This window comes from Plenodomus lingam (assembly GCF_022343315.1).
Source record: "Plenodomus lingam strain CAN1 chromosome Unknown contig_44, whole genome shotgun sequence".
NCBI lineage: Eukaryota > Fungi > Ascomycota > Dothideomycetes > Pleosporales > Leptosphaeriaceae > Plenodomus > Plenodomus lingam.
The window spans coordinates 104881-126074 of record NW_027093955.1 but is presented as its reverse complement, the minus strand read 5'-3'; the positions used below and the strand labels follow the sequence as shown (position 1 = coordinate 126074).

The 21194-nt window shown below is 47.0% G+C and overlaps 2 protein-coding genes across 2 annotated transcripts; one reads left to right on the top strand and one right to left on the bottom strand.

Moving 5' to 3' along the window:
- Positions 1-555: 555 nt before the first annotated feature.
- Positions 556-6866, bottom strand: IAQ61_008654 (uncharacterized protein). Its single transcript, XM_003843145.2, has 3 exons — positions 6115-6866; positions 1114-6062; positions 556-1056 (listed from the first exon to the last, which is right to left on the bottom strand). The coding sequence occupies exons 1-3, from the start codon at positions 6638-6640 to the stop codon at positions 946-948; spliced, it is 5586 nt and encodes a 1861-aa protein (XP_003843193.1). The 5' UTR covers positions 6641-6866; the 3' UTR covers positions 556-945.
- Positions 6867-14421: 7555 nt separating this feature from the next.
- IAQ61_008653 (uncharacterized protein) lies at positions 14422-20800 on the top strand (the record flags this gene model as incomplete). Its single annotated transcript, XM_003843146.1, has 2 exons — positions 14422-19675; positions 19725-20800. 2 exons carry the CDS (start codon positions 14422-14424, stop codon positions 20798-20800), a joined length of 6330 nt encoding a protein of 2109 aa, XP_003843194.1.
- Positions 20801-21194: the final 394 nt, after the last annotated feature.

Below are 21194 nucleotides of genomic sequence, written 5' to 3'. Positions count from 1 at the left end.
TAGATCTAATAATCACAAGTCTAAGAAATCTTGTAATAATAGCTATTATAGGTGGCGCAATATCCTTATTTAGTGGGTGGTGGATTTTGGTGTTGGTGGGCGCTCGGTGGGGGTGGGCGCTCGGTGGTGGATCACGTTACCGGTACCTCCTACCGCACGTGCTCTGACGCGCCGGACTGACATGTGACAGACCCACAACACAATCAGCCCTGCTCCTTTCACATGTCAAGAACACCCAACCCCCAATTCCCCCCGCCTTCTCTCCCTCCCTCCCTCTCCCCCCCTCTCTCTCTCCACACCAACGATGACGCAGTTGGCACGCACCAAGCCAGACCCTGCATTTCCTTCCTCCTCCCCACCCGTTTCCATCTCCACATCCCGCAGGCTACCCACTTGGCTAAACGACCGATTCCATGCGCATGGACGACGGACGGGGGCGGCGAGTCCCGCAATGCCCTCTTTTTTTTTTGATTTTGATTTTGATTTTTTCGTCTTTGTATTCCGTTGGAAATCTTGGGGGCTTGTAGACCCACAGCATACGTAGCCTACTACTACTACTACTACTACTACTACTACTAGCAACACAGTAGACCAGCCCATGTACATGCAAACCATAAACTTCACACAACCCCATTCAAATATACTTCGCTTTCGCATTACAAAACATCTACCTCTACTACTACTACTACTACTACTACTACTACTACTACTACTACTACTACTACTACTACTACCCTCTTCTTCCCACCAAGCCGTTGCACTCCATCTATGAATCCATCCATCCCTATCCCGTACACGTCATCAGAGTCATCCATCTCGGCCAACAAAAAACACCCGCGATGCTCGTAGAATTCTAATAGGGGGGAATCAAACATGTCCGTCATCCTCTGTTCTCAATCGTCCATCATACACACGCACACAACAACCGTCCAACATCAACGCTGCTCATGTCTGAGCAATGGCGACCGCAACGGCCTGGTCGTCAGAGTGACTGATGCTAATGTTGATCTTCTTGACCCCCACCCGATTGGCTTCCTCCTGAGCCTGGCCGTGAAGCTATCCATCTGTCAGCATTGGATACCACTAGGGCTCCGTCAGAACAGCCCAACGTACCTGTACAGTCGGCGCACCAGCCTCGTCGTTGACAATCTCAATCTCCTTCAGTGCCGCACCAGCGCCTTGGCCAGGAACACCGAGCGACTTGAACACGGCCTCTTTGGCGGACCACCTGCCCGTGAAGCTTGCCTGAGGATTGGCTGCCTTTTGGCAGTACGCAATCTCCCTCTCGGTGAAGTTGCGCTCGATAAATGTCTCGTTCTCGATGTTGATCGCACTCAAACTCTCCACGTCGACACCCACCTTGGAATTAGCAGACGCCGTGGACTGAGTAATGGACTCGACCATCTTCATCGTCTCACGCGCTTGCTGGTCCTTCTTGGGTGCTGGCCCCGATTTCGGGAAGCTATAAGTCGAAGTCTTCTTGTCCAACGTGACACGTGCGCTGGGGTTGAGGAATATCTCCTGCATCCTGTCGTCCTCATACGGTGCCTTGTCCTTGGCGCGGAACATGGTGTTATTGATGAGGCCATCGTGGTAGTAGCGATAAGCCTTCTTCTGGCGAGCTTCCACCTTCTGCTTGTACGCGGCAAATTGAGATTGGTCAAGCGTGGCGTACAGGTACTTGGGATGAATACCAATCGCCTGGGTACCCTTCTGTCCAAAACCAAAGGACGTCACCGAAAAGGCCTTGATGCCATCTGTTTGAATGGCCTGCGAAGGATAGACAATGTAGTCGAACTTCTCCATGATCTTGTCAACGTTGTCAGCGTTGCGGTTACCGGGAACGAGACCAGTATTGAGCACTTGAAGACACCCGTTGAACATCCAGGCTCCGGCGGCACCCTTGGGATGACCAGTAAGGTACTTTTGATGAATACCAAGGAGCGCATTACCCTTGGTTCGACCGAGATGACGCATCTGTTCGCAAACAACGTCGGATTCATTCTTGTCATTGGCGACGGTAGAAGTACCATGGAAAGACGCGACCCCGAGATCGTCGATAGTCAGACCCCAAGTGGCAAGGGCTCCACGCAAAGGAGCAATGCGTGGATCTTTTTTCCAAAAGCTGTTGCCCAGGCTGTTCAAGGCCTCTTTCTCTTGGCGCTTGGCCTCAAGCTCAATGTTGGCTGCTCGTTCCTCCAAGTAGTCGGCCTCGTTGAAACCTTCAAGAGCAGTTTCCTTCATAGCGGCAACCTCCTCCTGGAGATACAAGAACTCCGATTCTTGCCACTGCTTGATTTGCTTGCGTCGTAGATCCATCTGGCGCCTGCGGTACTTGATGTCGAGTAGTGGTGACGGAAACTTGGATGGGTTCTCGCGAGCTGTGGAAAGGACACCCTTGCCGGGAGCAGGCACTGAACGCCCAATCTTGTCGGTGGCAGTGGCGGTGAAACCAACGATGCCGTAAATGGGAACGCCCATGTCCAAAGCGAGTTGGGCATCCATGATGACTTGCATACCGCAACCCTGCGACTCCATGAAGCCATTCCTCGTCGTCGTCGTGGGGCGGGACATCTCCTTTGGTGTGCGACCGTGGGCAAACTCATCCTCGGCGTTACTGGTTGCCTTCATGTTGGCAAACTCGTACGAGCCCTCCTCTTGGAAGTCATCGAAGCCACCGACGAAGCACACTCGCGCCTTGCCCTCAACGATTGTGTCGTAGCCGATGTCAATGGACTCCACCGCCGTGGCACAAGCACCGACCGGCGTCTTGATGGGACCGGTGGAAGACATGAGCAACATGTTCACCCAAGCGCTCATGGTGTTGATGAACGACTCTTGGAGAATGTCCTTTTGGACAGGCTTGTCAAGGAATCGATCCTTGTACATGCCTCTCAGAGCAGAAGTACCACCAATACCTGAGCCTATGCAGTTACCGACCTGCGACAGGTGGACGTATTGGTAAAACTCGTATGGATCAGTGATACCACTGGACAAAAGACACTCCGCCGTGGATACAAGCACAAAGAGGGTGACAGGGTCGACCTGGGAGATGATGTCGTCCGGTATGCCGTACTTCTTGGCGTCCCATCCGGTGGGAATCTGACCAGCAACAAGACGATCGAAACGGAGAGCCTTGGGAATCAGGAGGGTAGCGCCCTTCTTCATGCGGACTGTATACTCTGCTGAGTCTGCAATGGCGAATATCTCCACCTTGTCCCCATGCTCGCGTTTGAACTCGTCTGCGACTTCCTTTGAAGCCTCAAAGGGGTCGAGATCCTCCTCAATCTGGATCTCTTGCATGAGCTGCTTCTTCTTGGGGTCGTAGCCGTGGAACAATTCAGGTTCGATCAGACGAATACCCGTGTGCTCAAGGATATAGGACTCGTACTTGGCTTTGACATCTTTATCGTCCACAGGTTCTCCGGTCTTGGCATCCACCCAGCCAGAGTAAGACTTGCCTTTGAGGGGCCCGTTGTGGTTCTTGATCAATCCCATGATCCAAGCCATCTCTACACAGCCTTCAATGGAGAACTCGCCGTAGGCCTCCATTTCCCAGCGGGTCCTCGAGTTACCCCAAGGGCCAACTTCAGCGAAACCTGTAACGACGACAACCTTCTCAAGGTCAACCATACCCTTGAGATTATCGTTCAGTGGTTTAATTTCGCTGTCCCAGTCGGGAAGCTTCGCGAAGTCGAACTTCATGTTCGCTCGGGGCGCAATCTTGGCCTTTTTGTAAAGAGCCTCGCTCGCTTCACCGTTCACAACCTTGTTTTCAATAGCGTTCTCCTTGATCACGGCTCGGCGGATATCGCTTGTCTGAGTAAGGTCCTTGCGAAGATCGGTCATGAGGTCTTTGAGGTTGGGAATGTACTGGAAGCCACCATTCAGATCGGCCCAGACAGGCTCAATCTGGCACAGGTTGACGATCGCCGGCGCCATGAGACCCAGCAAGTTGAAAGCCATTTCCTGTTGAGAGAAAGTACGCACGCCGTACTTCTCAATCCCCTCCGCGACGATGTTGTTGGCACCCATGAGACCAGTACCACGGGTCCAGCCAATGACCGCTCCACAAATGGTGAGGTAGTTACCCCAGCTCTCAGAGTGCCACCTGGAGAAGAGCGTCTCAAGAGAGATTTTCGACTCCGAGTACAGACCGTCGTTGCCAAAGGCACCGTGATTGGGAGACAATGGCAGGATGACTTGAGCCGGACGTGTCTCGAAACCGTGAGCCTGCTTCTGCCTCTTGATAGCACCAAGCATGCGAAGAAGGTTGGTAAGCATGATGCGGTGGGCAAGCTCGGATTTGGAGTCGATGCTGTCAATCTCACGACCATTCTCGGGAATGGCAGCAAAAGGAACAATGAGATCCAGATCCCATCCGAGGCCCTTCTTATCGTCATAGACGTAATCAACGAGAGCCTCTACATCCTGATTGCTGCCCTGATTAAAGGGCACGACAATGAGCTGAGAGCCACGAGCACCATATTGAGCGTACATGGACTGGTAGTACTCGGTCACCTGACGAGAGAATCGTGAAGTGGTGACGACTACCTTGGCGCCACCGCTAATCAGGCCCTGGAGGACCTGCGCACCGATGGAGCCGGCGCCAGCGCCCGTCATGAGCGCATGCTTTCCCTGAAACGTGACACCTGATTTGGCAGCATTTTCAAGACAGTCGAGGTAAACGCCGGTCAGCTTTTTGCTGTACTCCCAACCGTGGTCATCCTTTCGCTTGAGATGAAGGAAAGGAATGGTTTCGACTTTGCCTTGCTTAATGGAAGCAACACGGCCGCCCCGGCCCCGCTTGCCATGGCCAGCCTTGCCATTCTCGCTGGGCATAATCTGGCTCTCGTTCATGGACAAGGAACGAATGACATTGCTATACAAGCTCTTGATCTGGAGCTGGGACGAGTTCGAGAGCTTATGTTGTTGCTTGATGAGCTTGTAAATACGCTGCAGGTCGTTCTGAACCTTGGTTCGGTTGCCATATTCTGACAGCTTTCCGCCTTCCGCCATTTCCCGTACGTAATGCTCCAGCTTCCGGACACTCGGGCGAGGACCCTCTTTGTAGTTCATGTTGCCCTTGCTATCAATCTCGAGGTGGGGCGCCGTTGGGATGGCGACGTCCTTGTAGACTGGGGCCTCATTCAGGACGTCTCTGCAGTTGTCAATGAGCTGTTGACCAAGCTCCTTGGCCAGCTCATAGGTTTCACCGCGCTCCGTCGGGCAGTGATCCATGTGGTACTGCATGAAGTCGAGCAGGAGAGGATTGGATCGATTCATAATGGCAATGCATCGGCTGACAATCTCGCGATCGACGGCCTTGAGCTTTCCGAAAATGATGTCGTAGTACATGGTCAGCGCGTCCTGACGAGCCCAGTTCCACGACGAGTCGTAGACACGAGCTTTGAGAGGTGTGAATTGAGGCTCAATGCCAGCCGCGTAGAACTCGCCGTGCTCCGTCAGCCAGAGGTCGAGTTGAGCCTGTAGAGCCGCTTGTGTCTTTTGCGAGTCGACGAAGGACTTGTCACCCGAACGAAGATCGATTTTGAGATATCTCGCAAAGAGCTCGAGCTGCTGCTTGAAGAGCGCTCGCTGGTCCTTGGTGAGTGCGTCAATGGCAGCTGGGTCCATCATCATGCCGCCGCCTGCAGCACCGCCATCACCGCCGGCAACGGGGGCAGATAGATTGATGCCAGCGGCCGCTGCGTACTTGTTCGCCTGCTCGTCCAAGAAGGCCTTGCCGTCCGCCTCGGAGGCAAGACGTGCTGCGGGCTCGTTGGTGAGGGCGAGAAGCAGGACGCCGTCTTGGCGTCCTTGAGCCAGACCCCATCTGGTCTCGAGGTGCTTGCGCACCGCGGTGATGTTGAAGCCACCAGGCATCTTCGAGGACACCATGCGGGCAATGAGGGACGAGGACTGCTTTCCTAGCTGGCCATTGAATGTGTCTTGCATCGAAGCTCCGAGCTCGTCGAGGGGCGTGTCTTCGGGCTTCTCGGGTGTCGAGCCGAATTCCTTGCCCAGATCACCGAGGATCTCGTTTTGGAGGGTGGATTTGCCTGTTGGTTGTTAGCTGTGCGCTTTTGTGTGGCCGGGCAAGAGAGCACTCACCTCCGACGAGGTCCTTGATGGCTTTGCTCAGCGGAATCTCCATGAGCGGCTTCTTGAGCTTCTGGGCCACCAATGTCCGCAGAATGTCGGTGGCTGTGACAGGCGCATCGGGCACTGATGCTGCTGGGCCGGCGTTGGCGGGGGGTGGAATCGCCATGGCTGGTGCAGAGGCAGCTGGTGCAGCGGACGAAGCAGCCGGTGCACTCGCACTGCCAGCTGCGGGAGCTTCTGGCTCCTCCTCGACCGGGTCGACGTCGTAGTAGATGTCTTTTGCGTCCTTGTTGTAGCACAGAATCTGGCGCTGGACTGAGCGGGCGGCATCGTGTGCCTCGTATTTGGAAGCAATTGTCCGCTTGGCCATTACCCCAAGTGTGTCTGCGGGGCCAATTTCGACGATGCGCTCGGTCGTCTTCTCGCCGAGAACGACATCTTGCGTCTCAATCCACCTGACGGGCGAAGCGAATTGGTATGCAAGTAGCTCGATGAGCAGGGTGTGGGAAAGCTCTTGCTCGACCTCGGGACGCATGGCGGTGAAGGCGGTTGTGTGGGCAGCAATGGGTTGAGGGAGGGTGTAGAATCCAGCTCAGTGGTCGAGCTCAGTCAATGTAGCTGTCTCAATCAATGAAGAGAGAGACGAGGGAGGGGGGTTATGTTGACGGTTTAAGGAGAGAAGCGGCAATGGCAGGAAGGAGCGACGTGCTGCTGCTGCTGAGTGAAGTTGGGGGGGGGGAGGAAGGTGCGGCCGGGGGTGGAAGAGAGAGAGAGAGAGAGAGAGAGAGAGAGAGAGAGAGAGAGAGAGGAGGGCAGGATCAACCCCGAGCAGAGTCTAATTTACAAGGCAGAGGAGAGGAGGAGAGAGATGCGGGCGTTTGAGGAGTCAAGGAGGCAAACGCATTGGCTGAATAGCTCTCGTCTAATGGGCAAAGAAAAGCACGAGAAGGCGTCGAGGGGTTGAGGAGGAATTCGACTCGGCTGACGGGACCAGTGCAGAGAGTTGCTAGGTACAGCGGTAGAGTGATTGGGGTAGAGTCCAAACAGTGCAGTGCTCACTAGTAGTAGAGTACTGCTGGGCACCTACCAGAGTATTACTGGTAGAGCCTTAGCCTGGCTAGTAAAATGCCCGGACCCCTGCAAACGAAAAGGCGGCCGCACTGGAGTTTTGCTCGACGTTTGCTGTTCTTTGGCCGGGGGTCTCAACAATTTTCCTCGCAATCGACCCCGTCTTGATAACAAGAATGCGGCGGAATCTGGTTGGTCTTGCGAGTGGGCGGTCAGCACAACAGTGGTGGCGGCTGGACAAGAACGTTGACGGTTGCGAGCGTGCTCAACAGCAGGGCTCAACAATCAAAGTCTACTCTACCACCCAACTGGACATGAACCGTTCTACTTCTAGTACCGTACTTGTTACTTGGAGTACTAGTAGTACGTATTGCTATGGTAGCACCGTAGACTTTTGGGGGTTGTTGTTGTAGTTTTTTTTTTTTTTTTTTTTTTTTGGCCATTTAGAGGGTCAGGGCCAGGAGTGTATCAGTGCGCGTCCCCAAGATGGAACGGCTGTGGGTGTGCATGTCCAGTGTGTACAAACAGGATGACTACCTACCTATTTGTTGTACGTGGTGGCATGTCATATGACCATGGGTTTAGCGTCGGGCGACTTGGGCTTTACTCCGAGTGGTTAGAATATCCCTGTAGGTTCAAGTCCACGTCACAGCGGCAAATTTTTATAGTTATATAAACTAGCCTATAGTTAAGTATAAATTAGGGTAATTTAAGCAAGTAAACGTAGTTTTTATTACTATCTTTTTTAAACGTGTTCTAAACCTATTCTTAATAATATATAGGCGTTCCTAAATACTATACTAGAGTTTAGTATAGCAGTACTAGATAATATATCTAAACTAGATAGTAATATTAGAGATAAATTTAGGTAACTATATAAAGTGCTAGAGGAGGATAGTAGTAGTAGCGTTAAGGAAGTAAGTAAAAGTAAATAGAATAAGTTTAGAATAGGTTAGTAACACGTTATAGGGGCATAATATATACCTTACTTATAGTAATAGTTAAGGACTACTACTTACACTAGCAATTATTAAGCATGCAGCTATTCTCCTAGTATACCCTTAATTATATAGCTAAGGGTATAGGTATATAATACTAGTTTAGCAATATAAAGATAGCTCTTACCTAATAAGAGAAGAGGTGCTTATATAGGCTACATAGGTAATACGTTAAGAACACGTTCTTAAATTGTTCTAATTCTAGTAGGTATAATACTCCTGCTAGTCTATCTATCTTAATAGGCCTATAACTTTACTATTCTTTAATAGCTAGCTAGTAAGCTAGTATAAATACTAATACTCTAGGGTAAAAGCGTGTAAGTATCTTAAGAACACGTTATAAACGTGTTCTTATTATATTATTAATAATATATTATATAATTAGATCTAAACCTTAAAAAGTGTAGTACCTAAGAAAATTCTATAAAGAGAACTACAAACAAGAAGCTATTATTATAGCCTTATTAAGCGCTTCTCTTTAAGGATTTATAAGGACTACTAGGTATCTTATTATCCTATAATAAGGACTATAGTAAATTAGGTAGGGAGCAAAACTTAAATATATTTAAAACGTGTTAATAATAAGTTAGTAAATTATAGAACAGGCTTAACTATATATTAGCTATTAGAACTATAGCCTAATATCTGCTACTAGGAAAAAATATTATTTTAGTTAGGTACTACTAGAGGTAGACTCTATATATCTATAAGGTCTTCTAACTAGGGAGATATTAAATCTTTCTAGTAGTCCTGCTTTATATTCTGTAGTTAAGCTATAGTTAAGCTAGATAAAGAAGTGTGGTAGGCATATTGTAACCTATTCCTAACATATTCCTAACATGTTCTAGGCGTTAATTATCTATAAGGGTAAGGATCTCTATTTAAAATCCTGTGTAAAGTTACCTTCTAAGTAATTATACTAATAGATATAGTAGCAATACCTTTTTTTACTATTATTTCTTTTAGTATATATATATATATACCTCCTCCTCCTTTAACACTATCTAATAGTAATATTAAGGAAGTAGTAAAGGTGTTGTAGCCTATGCTTACTCTATAGCTTATATAATATAAGTTGTTTATAACCTATTATAAATGTGTTCCTAACTTGTTATAGCCTAGTTCCTAAACTTAACCTAGCTCTAAACCTATCTCTAACTTAAAGGTTTCTATTCTATTAAAGAAATACATATTAGCTTTGCAAATAAAGATAAAATCTCGCGTATTATAAAGCGTGAAAAGCTTCTATAGTTCCTATTTAAGAGTAGCCTTAGAGGAGTATACTATAAGTAGAGGACAAAGTATTAGGATCCTAAAACTATACATAGTATAAGAGAATAGGTTTAGAATATATTGCTAACACGTTACTATAGGCGTATATATAGTAAATCTTTATATTAAGCTTAGGTAACTTAATTATTTACCTTTTTAAAGAGCAGGTATTAATTCTATTAGATTAAGATACGTTCTAGATAGATATATTATATAAGAGGTTATATAGGGTATAGGTAGAGATTCTAATAGTAATCTTCTACCTATAGGAAAAGAAGCGTATATATTAAGAATAGGTTTATAACATATTTCTAACACGTTGCAGTTATTACACTTAGCTAAATTATTATAGATAAGGATATAACTAAGATATATTAAGTTACTATTACTAACTTCTTTTAGAAGTGTGAAGCACTTATAAAAAGATAAGTATTATAGAGGTATATTTACTTATAGGGATTCTATAGAACTACTATTAACATGTATAATAAGTAGATAATAGGCAAGTTTTATAGCGCACCACAATATGTTTGTAATATATTTCTAACTTATTTCTAGGACTTAGGCGCTATCTCTAGTTAATTAATCCCTATAAGCGTAACTAGCGCTAGCAACTTTAATCTTATATAAGATTTTGTTAAGTATATCTACAAAGAAGTATTTATAAAGTATATAAAAGAGAGCTAGATAATACTACCTCTTTATATCTAAGTAAATTACTATAGGTATTAATAGCAGAGGAATACTTTTAGCTTGCTAACCTTCTCTTACATAAGTAAATATATTCTAAACCTATTCTAAACATGTTCCTAACTTATTCTTACATAATTAGAACACGAACCCTCTAAAAATACCTAAAACTAGGTAATCTATAAGAAAAACCTAGTAATTACTACTAGGATTGTGCAATACTATAGTAAAATATTAAAAAAGGTATAGGAAAAACTAGAATCTTATTTAAATATAGCTAAGCAAGCAGGCTAGAAAGGATATAAAACTAGTAAGCATGTAAGTATTCTTAAGGCTACTTAGAAGTAAGTTTATAACCTATTCTTAACCTGTTAGAATTGTATAAGTAATATTATGTAGTGTACACTAGATAGATCTGCAGGATATAAAAGAGTTTAAAGCCTAGAGCAAGTTTAGAATACGCTATAACTATAGAACTCCTAATAGGCTTAAGCAAAGGTACCTTAAAAAGCTTTAGAGGGGAGAAAGTAAGTCTTACGCTAGCGTTATGCATATTTGCTAATTAAAACGTGTTTAGAATATATTTAGAACGCATCCTATAATAATAATAATACTCTAGATAATAATAAAGCAAGTCTTGCTATATCTAACTTAACTAGATATATCTTAGTCCTAATAAGAAATAAAAGAGCACGCTTAAAAGCCTAAAGCTAGAGGGCAAGTAGTAGAGCGGTATTAGAAAGAAGTTTACTAGCCCCTTTTCTATCTTCTCTACTACTAGGCTCTTCTCCTCTACTAATAGCAACCTAAAGGTATGCTTTGCGAAACACGTTTATAACACGTTCCTAACTTATTATTAGTCTATAACTATAAACTTTATAATAAAAGGCTCTTCTTAGTAATTAGGCTCTAAAGGAGAGAAAAGAAAAGCTAGAGGTAGATAAGGAAGAACTTATATAGAAAAAGGCACTATTTAAATTGCAAAAGGTATAGTTTAAACTTAAGAAAGAGATAGCTACTTTTTATATAAGGTAGGGTTAGTCTATAAATATAGTAACTAGTTCCTAACTAGTTCTTAATATGTTCTAGTCTATTATATAAGTATATATAAGTAGATAAATATATATTCTTTCTTCTTCTCTTTCTTCTTCTTTCTTCTTACACTCTATAAGAACTTTTTATATTTAAGAGTTTAATACTATTTTACTATCTATCTTTCCTAATATTATTAGATATAACTAGTTAATATAGTCTATAAAGATCTTTTAAAGTTAGTATATAATAGAACGCGTTAGGAACACGTTATAAACTTGTTCTAATACTAAGTAGGATTTATACTAGTAATATATTAAGCTTAAGTTACTTCTATCTAATACTAGGGCATTCTCTCCTATAATATCCTACCTAAATAATAGGTGTATAGTATTTCCTAGCAAGCTTTTCTACTAGGCTATTTAGGCTAGATTAGGGGTATAGGAACTTTGTAGAGTATATATATATATAAGTTAGAACACGTTTATAATATATTAATAACTATTTTAGTATTACTTCTTTAATAGAGGTAATCTTATCTACTACCTTAAGAGGTATTATCCTAAGGTTTAAATAGCCCTAGTAAACTATAGCAGAACCACAATATAAGGTATTATAGAAGCAAGGATCTTCTATAGGAGCTTAATAGTAAATACTTAAGAACGTATTCTAAATACGTTAATAATACGTTCTCTACTAGTAGAGTAGACTACACTAAGTGCCTCCTCTAAGGTTTAAGAACCCTCTAAGATAGCTAGTCTATAATAAGAAGTAGTAGCTAGAGTAGAGGCTAAAGAGGAAGTAGAGAGTAAAGAAGAGGAGCAAATAGTTGCTCCCCTTTACACTATAAATAATATTTAGTAAAAGTAGCAAAAAGGAGATATAAGTCTAGTCTCTTAAAACATGTTTAGAACATATTAATAATACGTTATAGCTAGACACCTATAAATACTAGATTCTTCTTTAATCTAAGGGACTACTAGAGCTTTATAATACCTATAAAAGTTAAAAGAAAAAGTTATATACTATTAAAGGACCCTATAAAAGTAAATAGTACTTTACTTTTAGTAGATAGAAAAAAAAAAAGAAGAGTAGAGAGTTTATTTTAGTAATTACTACTACCCCTTTAGGTTATATACTATTATATATTATTTATTAGAACCTATTCTTAACACGTTCTTAATGTGTTCCTACTTATTACTATTATTATCTCCCTCCCCCTCTCTAGTATCTTCTCTATCCTCCCTATCCTCCCTAGGCTCTATAAAAGTATACTATAAGTAGAACTAGGTAGTATTCTAGCAGGAATTAGTAAGGTCTACACTAGTATTAAAGTAATAGTCTTAAAATATATTAGGAATAGGTTAATAATATATTATAAATAACTTACTATAGCTAGGATAATTATAAGTATAGATAGTATAAGGAACCTAATAACCTTAAATCCTTAGTAGGGTAGATATAGTAATAAAGTTAAGCTATAACAAGTTAGTAATGTGTTTTTAATAGGTTCTTATAGGCTATACCTTATTACTATTATAGCTACTATAAGTCTTCTTCTAAATTATATTTAGGAGGGTATTAGTATTTATAGGGGGGCCTATAGTAGCTACTAGCTAGGCTTAGAGAACTTCTATAAAATATATTAGTAATAAGTTTTAAATATATTCTAAATAACTTATAGTAAGGAGTGTTCTAGTAATTATATATAACCTTTATATAGAAGTCTATATATATTAGTATAATAAGTTAAGAATAGGTTAATAATATATTTACTCTTTACCTTATAGACCTCTATTATAGAGGGCTAGCTAGTCTTCTTAACCCTACTAACCTTATAGTAGGCTATATTAAGCCTATAATCTTTTTTAGTATAGGTATATAAAGTGCCCTTAGTACCTAGAATAGCCTAAGAATATTAGAACCTATTTAGAACACGTTTAGAACCTATTCTTACTCTATATAAGGTGCCCTTATTATTAATCTTAGTATAGTAGTAGCGCTCTTTACTCTCTATCTTAACTGCCCTATTAGGGCTAACTATAGGCTATACCCTAATATTATCTAGGATATAGCTAAGGGCAAGGTACTATTAATAGTGCTTCTATAACCTATTAAGAATATATTCTAAACACGTTTCTATCTACTTATATAGGATAAGAGGGATACATTAGTAATAGGTATAGTAGTAGTAGCTTATAGTATTACTAGTATAGAATATATTTAGAATAGGTTTAGAACGCGTTGCAAAATCTTACGGTATAATATTTAGTTAACCTCGCTTAGCTAGCTAGTAGAGCTTAGCACAGCCTAACCCCATGCTGAATACAAGTTCACGCAGCGCTAATTCTATGGTTATATGAACTGCGCCCTCTTGTTGTACCGTGTGCGTATGGGTGTGTGTGTGTGTGTGTGGTGGGCAACCCCCCTGCCCGCGCTAAGAGATGCGTGTGCGGGTCAGTGAGCCTTTGAGCCAGTTGAGGTCAACCAAAAAAAGTTCGCTCGGCCACCAGCAAGTCGTCTTGTCTGTCCTCCACAAAGGCGACGATACCTACCCTAGATCATTGTCGCTTCCCGTGCCTCTTCCTTCACCCTCTCCCCTCTCCTCTCCTCCCCCCTCCTCTTTCTCTGAACAAAATTCCAATATATACCCACCCTCTCGCACGCCTGCTGCCTCCTTGTGGTCGTCCAAGTTCTCCACTGCACCTCACCTCTCTCTACACACACACATACACACACACACACACACACACACACACACACACATACACATACACATACCGTGAGGGCCCTGCCATCACCACCACCACTACAAGCAGTACAGACGACGCCCCGCGCCAATCAGCCAGATTCACTTCTGTCTGACCTCCTAGGTACGCTTGGACACATTGGGTTGCTGCGAGGATCCAGATGGAATGGGCAAAGAGTCACTGGCCGAGCTCGTCAAGGTCGCTCTTTCCCTTTCACACCTTGATCCTGCCTTCCCCGCCACTCCAGACGGAAGTTGACTGACCATTCTTCCAAGACGCACCTTCCCCCTCCTTGACCGCCCTCATTGGATATCTGGACTGCCTGACCCCATTGACCAAGCCACTCTGTAATAAAGTAGGTGCCCCTTCTTCACAATCTATCCACTCTTCTCTCTGCACCACGCATTGGCAGGCAATCCCTCATCCTGCTTCAATTGCCCCCTCTCCAAACCCCTCCCTACCTGTCCACCCTACCCCTCATTGCTCATTGATGAACCACGCTCACCATGTCCAAAACAACAGCCAATTCTCCCCCGAGGCCCCTCACGCTTGCCATCACACGCACACGCTCCAAGTCACTCGACATGTACGGTTCTGGTCAGCAGACGGGCATCTCAACGCCCCGCTCCGCTGCCAACCTACGCCCCCTCATCCTCTCCCACGGCTCCCTCGAGTACACCCTACTCATCCCCACGGCCCTCCACTTCAATGCCCAACAACTGCGAGACACATTCAAGTCGACTCTGCCGGAGCCCACAGACGAACTGGCCCAAGATGACGAGCCATCGTCAGTAGCAGAATTGGTCGCACGATACCTCGGCTTCGTTGCCAAGGAGGTAGACGAGGGCGAGGACCCAGACTCGTTTGAAGAGGTCCTCAAGCTCGTCCTCACCGAGTTTGAGCGCGCTTTCCTCCGCGGCAACGAGGTGCACGCACTGGCTGCCTCGCTTCCTGGCATCACAGAGAAGAAGCTCGTCACGGTCCGGTCCTACTATGCTGCCCGTGCTGCCGTCGACAGGCCCATCAAGCATCACGAGTCTGCCCTCTTCCGCGAAGCCGCAGACGAGAATGCCTTCATCTATGCCGTCCTGGGCGGGCAGGGGAACATTGAAGAGTACTTTGACGAACTTCGCGAGATTTACACCACATACCCGTCCTTTGTCGAAGATTTCATCTCAGCCGAAGCCGCTCATCTCTTGACTCTCGCACGAGACCCGCGAGCTGAGAAGCTCTACTCCAAGGGTCTCGATGTCATGCGCTGGTTGAACAACCGGGAGGCGCAGCCAGATACCGATTACCTAGTTTCGGCACCAGTCAGTTTGCCCTTGATTGGGTTGACGCAGTTGGCCCACTATGTCGTTACCTGCAGAGTCTTTGGAAGCCATCCTGGCCATGTCCGCGCCCGCTTCTCAGGTGTCACGGGCCATTCACAAGGTGTCGTCACCGCTGCTGCCATCGCCGAAGCGAAGAACTGGGAGACTTTCGAGAAGTCGGCCAAGAAAGCCATGGAGATCCTCTTCTGGATCGGTAGCCGCAGCCAGCAAGCGTTCCCAAGGACATCGCTTGCTCCCACCGTGCTGCAAGACTCGATTGACAATGGCGAGGGCATACCCACTCCCATGTTGTCCATTCGAGACCTTTCCCGGAAAGCAGTCGAGGACCACATTGATGCGACCAATTCTCATTTACCCAAAGACCGACACATTGCCATATCGCTGGTCAACAGCGCGCGCAATTTTGTTGTCACAGGGCCCCCCATTTCGTTGTATGGCCTGAATCTCCGGCTACGAAAGGTCAAGGCCCCGACCGGTCTCGACCAGACAAAGATCCCCTTCACCGAGCGCAAGGTGCGCTTCGTCAACCGCTTCCTACCCATCACCGCTCCCTTTCACAGTCCGTACCTTGCAGACGCTACAAGGCAACTAGAGGATGATCTCAAGAATATCAAGATTGCCTCGAGTGATCTTGGTATACCTCTGTACGACACGCACACGGGCCAAGATCTTCGCGAACAAGCATCCGACAACATTGTTCCGAGGATTGTCGCCATGATCACATCCGACTCGGTGGAATGGGAAAAGGCTACGGTATTTCCCAAGGCCACCCACATCCTCGATTTCGGTCCTGGTGGTATCTCGGGCTTAGGTGTTCTGACGAATCGCAATAAGGATGGAACTGGTGTTCGCGTTATTCTCGCCGGAGCCATTGAGGGTCAGAATGCAGAAGTTGGGTACAAGCCGGAGATTTTTGATCGTGATTCCGAACATGCTGTCAAGTACGCCGTCGACTGGGTCAAAGAGCACGGTCCTCGTCTCGTCAAGACCTCGACCGGGCAGACGTATGTGGATACCAAGATGAGCCGTATGCTGGGTCTTCCTCCGATCATGGTTGCTGGTATGACGCCTTGCACGGTGCCTTGGGATTTCGTGGCCGCTACCATGAACGCTGGCTACGAGATTGAGCTTGCTGGTGGCGGTTACTACAACGAAAAAACAATGACGGAAGCCATTACAAAGGTCGAAAAGGCCATTCCTGCTGGGCGTGGCATCTCCATCAACCTGATCTACGTCAATCCCCGCGCCATGGGCTGGCAAATTCCGCTACTGGCCAAGCTAAGGTCGGAAGGTGTGCCCATCGAAGGACTGACCATCGGTGCTGGTGTACCCTCGATCGAGGTAGCCAATGAGTACATTGAGACGCTCGGTATCAAGCACATTGCTTTCAAGCCAGGGTCCGTCGAAGCCATTCAACAGACTATCAACATCGCAAAGGCAAATCCAACTTTCCCAGTGGTGCTACAATGGACGGGAGGTCGTGGCGGCGGTCATCATTCCTTTGAAGACTTCCATCAGCCTATCCTGCAAATGTACAGCCGCATTCGCAAGTGCGACAATCTCATCCTCGTGGCAGGATCTGGATTCGGTGGCGCAGAAGACACCTACCCTTACCTGACTGGTAAATGGTCTACTGGTTTTGGCTATCCACCCATGCCCTATGATGGCTGCTTGTTCGGCAGTCGCGTCATGACGGCCAAAGAGGCAAAAACGTCCAAGATGGCTAAACAAGCCATCGTCGATGCCCCAGGTCTCGACGACAGTGAATGGGAGAAGACCTACAAAGGCCCTGCTGGCGGTGTCATCACCGTCCGCTCCGAAATGGGTGAGCCTATTCACAAGCTCGCCACGCGCGGTGTCATCTTTTGGCACGAGATGGACCAGAAGATTTTCAGTCTTGACAAGGCCAAGCGTGTACCCGAGCTGAAGAAGATGCGCGAATACATCATCGAGAAGTTGAACAAGGATTTCCAAAAGGTTTGGTTTGGCAGGAACAAGAAGGGCGAATCTGTTGATCTCGAAGACATGACCTATATCGAGGTCTTCCAGCGCATGGTAGATCTCATGTACGTCAAGCATCAGTCCCGCTGGATTGATCAGAGTCTGAAGCGCTTGACGGGCGACTTCATTCGACGACTGGAAGAGCGTTTCAGCAAATCAGACACCGAATCGCTTATTCAAAACTATGAAGAGCTGAACGACCCATTCCCGATGCTTGAGCAGGTCTCCAAGACCTATCCCGAGGCCGACAAGCAGCTCATCAACGCTCAAGATGTCCAGCACTTCTTGCTTCTCTGCCAACGGCGTGGACAGAAGCCGGTACCCTTCGTCCCGGTCCTCGACGATACCTTTGAGTTCTTCTTCAAGAAGGATTCCCTGTGGCAGTCTGAAGACCTCGATGCTGTCGTTGATCAGGACGTTGGCAGGACATGTATCTTGCAAGGACCTATGGCTGTCAAGTACTCCACCAAGGTGGATGAACCGATCAAGGAAATCCTTGACGGCGTGCATGAAGGCCACATAAAGTTCCTTTTGCGCGACATTTACGGCAATGATGAGGCCAAGGTGCCTGTGATTGAATACTTTGGCAGCAACTTGTTGGCGCCGCCAGAAGGACTGGAAGTGGATGGTCTTGGTATCTCGGAGCTCGAGAACAGAATCATCTACCGTCTTTCCGCTGCACCCAATGCTCAGATGCCCGAGAGCCACGCTTGGCTACAACTCCTTGCGGGAACCAGCTACTCCTGGAGACATGCCTTCTTCACCGCAGACATCTTTGTCCAAGGACAGCGTTTCCAGACGAATCCGTCTTCCAGGATCTTCGCTCCGACTCCTGGTATGCTCATCGAGATCCAAAATCCTGCTGAGCCCGCAAAGACCTGCATCATTGTCAAGGAGTTGCATCACGGCGGCAAGCTGATCAAGACCGCTGATGTCAGCCTTACCGGTGACAATGAGATCTTGCTTAACCTGTACGAGGAGCGCACTGCTCTCGGCTCAACCGTTGCGTTACCTTTCAGATTCACATACCGCCCTGATGTTGGATATGCGCCTATCCACGAAGTCATGGAGGCTCGTAATGACCGTATCAAAGACTTTTATTACAAAATCTGGTTTGGCAACGAGCAATGTCCTTTTGACGCTCCAGTCAGCTCAACCTTTGATGGCGGTCGCGCAACCGTCACTGGCGAGGCGATCCATGACTTTGTCCACGCGGTTGGCAACACTGGTGAGGCTTTCGTCGACCGGCCTGGCAAGGAAGTGTACGCACCCATGGACTTTGCCATCGTTGTCGGCTGGAAGGCCATTACCAAGCCCATCTTCCCACGTGCGATTGACGGTGACCTGCTCAAGCTGGTCCATCTTTCCAACGGCTTCCGTATGATTGCCGGTGCAGAGCCTCTCAAGAAGGGTGATGTCGTCGACACGAATGCGAAGATTAATGCCGTCATCAATCAGGACTCTGGAAAGATGGTGGAGGTGTGTGGTACCATCACGCGAGATGGTGAGCCAGTGATGGAGGTTACCAGCCAGTTCCTCTATCGCGGTGCTTACGACGACTTCCACAACACCTTCCAACGCAAGAATGAAAAGCTCATTCAGCTGCACCTGGCCACTAGCAAAGACGTCGCCATTCTTCGGTCGAAGGAGTGGTTCAACTTTGAGGAGCCCGAGATTGATCTCCTGAACAAGACGCTGTTATTCAAGCTCGAGACCATTGTTCGTTACAAGAACAAGACGGTATTCTCCGACATTGAAACCATGGGAGAAGTTCTACTTGAGCTTCCTACCAAGGAAGTCATTCAGATTGCTTCTGTGGACTACCGATCCGGCACCGCCTATGGCAATCCTGTGGTTGACTACTTGGAGCGCAATGGATCTGCTGTTGATCAGCCAGTGCTCTTCGAGAACCCCATTCCTCTGCATGGAAGGACTCCTCTGAGCCTCAAAGCGCCTGCCTCGAACGACAACTATGCCCGCGTCTCTGGCGATTACAACCCAATCCACGTTTCGCGCATTTTTGCCAGCTACGCCAACCTGCCAGGTACCATCACGCACGGCATGTACTCGAGTGCTGCAGTCCGGAGTTTGGTCGAGACATGGGCCGCAGAGAACAATGTCGGCCGTGTGAGGAGCTACCACGTCAACCTCGTCGGTATGGTGCTTCCAGATGACCTGCTCGACGTCAAGCTTCAGCATGTCGGTATGGTGTCTGGTCGCAAGATCATCAAGATCGAGGTCAGCAACCGAGAGACTGAAGACAAGGTACTGCTTGGTGAGGCTGAGGTGGAGCAACCAACAACCTCGTATGTCTTCACCGGTCAAGGTTCGCAAGAGCAGGGCATGGGTATGGAACTGTACAACAGTAGCCCTGTGGCGAAGGAGGTTTGGGACCGTGCTGACAAGCACTTCATGGACAATTATGGTATGCATCATGGGAGACGCGACAAGAACCAGTAACTAACGAGCACCAGGTTTTGCTATTACCAATATCGTAAAGAACAACCCCAAGGAATTGACCATTCACTTTGGTGGGCCTGTTGGCAAGGCAATTCGCCAAAACTACATGTCCATGACCTTTGAGACGGTTAGTGCCGATGGTACCATCAAGTCCGAGAAGATTTTCAAGGAAATTGATGAGAACACGACATCGTACACTTATCGATCACCGACTGGTCTTTTGTCAGCTACGCAATTCACGCAACCTGCCCTTACACTCATGGAGAAGGCTTCGTTTGAGGATATGCGTGCCAAAGGTCTTGTGCAAGCGGACAGCACCTTTGCCGGACACTCTCTCGGCGAGTACTCTGCCCTTGCTGCGCTGGCTGAGGTCATGCCAATCGAGAGCTTGGTGTCTGTCGTGTTCTACCGTGGTCTCACGATGCAAGTTGCTGTCGAGCGCGACGAGACTGGTCGATCCAACTACTCCATGTGCGCCGTCAACCCCAGCCGCATCTCAAAGACGTTCAACGAGCAAGCTCTCCAATACGTGGTCGAGAACATTGCAGAGACTACTGGATGGCTCCTGGAGATTGTCAACTACAACATTGCGAATATGCAATACGTGGCCGCCGGTGACCTCCGCGCCCTCGACTGTCTGACGGGCGTGACAAACTACCTCAAGCAGCAAAAGATTGACATTCAAGCCCTCATGCAGTCCATGTCGCTCGAAGACGTCAAGGCACACCTGCAAGAAATCATCAAGGGCTGCGCCGAGCAGACGGAAGCCAAGCCCAAGCCTCTGGACCTGCAACGCGGCTTCGCAACGATTCCACTCAAGGGCATCGACGTTCCCTTCCACTCTACATTTTTGCGCAGTGGCGTCAAGCCCTTCCGCAGCTTCCTGCTCAAGAAGATCCACAAGACGAGCATTGACCCGAGCAAGTTGGTTGGCAAATACATTCCCAATGTTACCGCCAAGCCGTTTGCATTGACAAAGGAGTACTTTGAGGATGTGTACAAGCTTACCAACTCACCCAAGATTGGTAATATTTTGGCGAATTGGGACAAGTATGAGGAGGGCGGCAAGGAGGACAAGGTTGCTGCGTAGGATGGTTGGTTATGATGTGTGGGGATAGGCGGCAAGGGGGTTTGTTTTGGGTGTCGGGGCAGGGAGATGTAATGATATTGCTGTATTCAGGCCTGCGTTTGTTTTATTTTGTGCTTGGCATAGGGGATCATGGTAGATGATAGATGGAGTAGAAGGGGTGGGGGACTTGATATCCATTGATGAGAGGATGACGGGGAAAGGGAATTGATGCATGTTTGTGTATTGTTTTGAAAGCCGGGGGTGTTCTCTTCATGTGTGGCCAATGCAGTACAGCCGTGTACTCGGGTTTACAGGTTGAAGAAGGTTGAAGAAATCAAGTCGAAGCATGCGAGAAAATGGAACTCATAGTTGTGCTCCAGTCCTCCTTGGATTGAATGCCAATTGCCAATGCTAA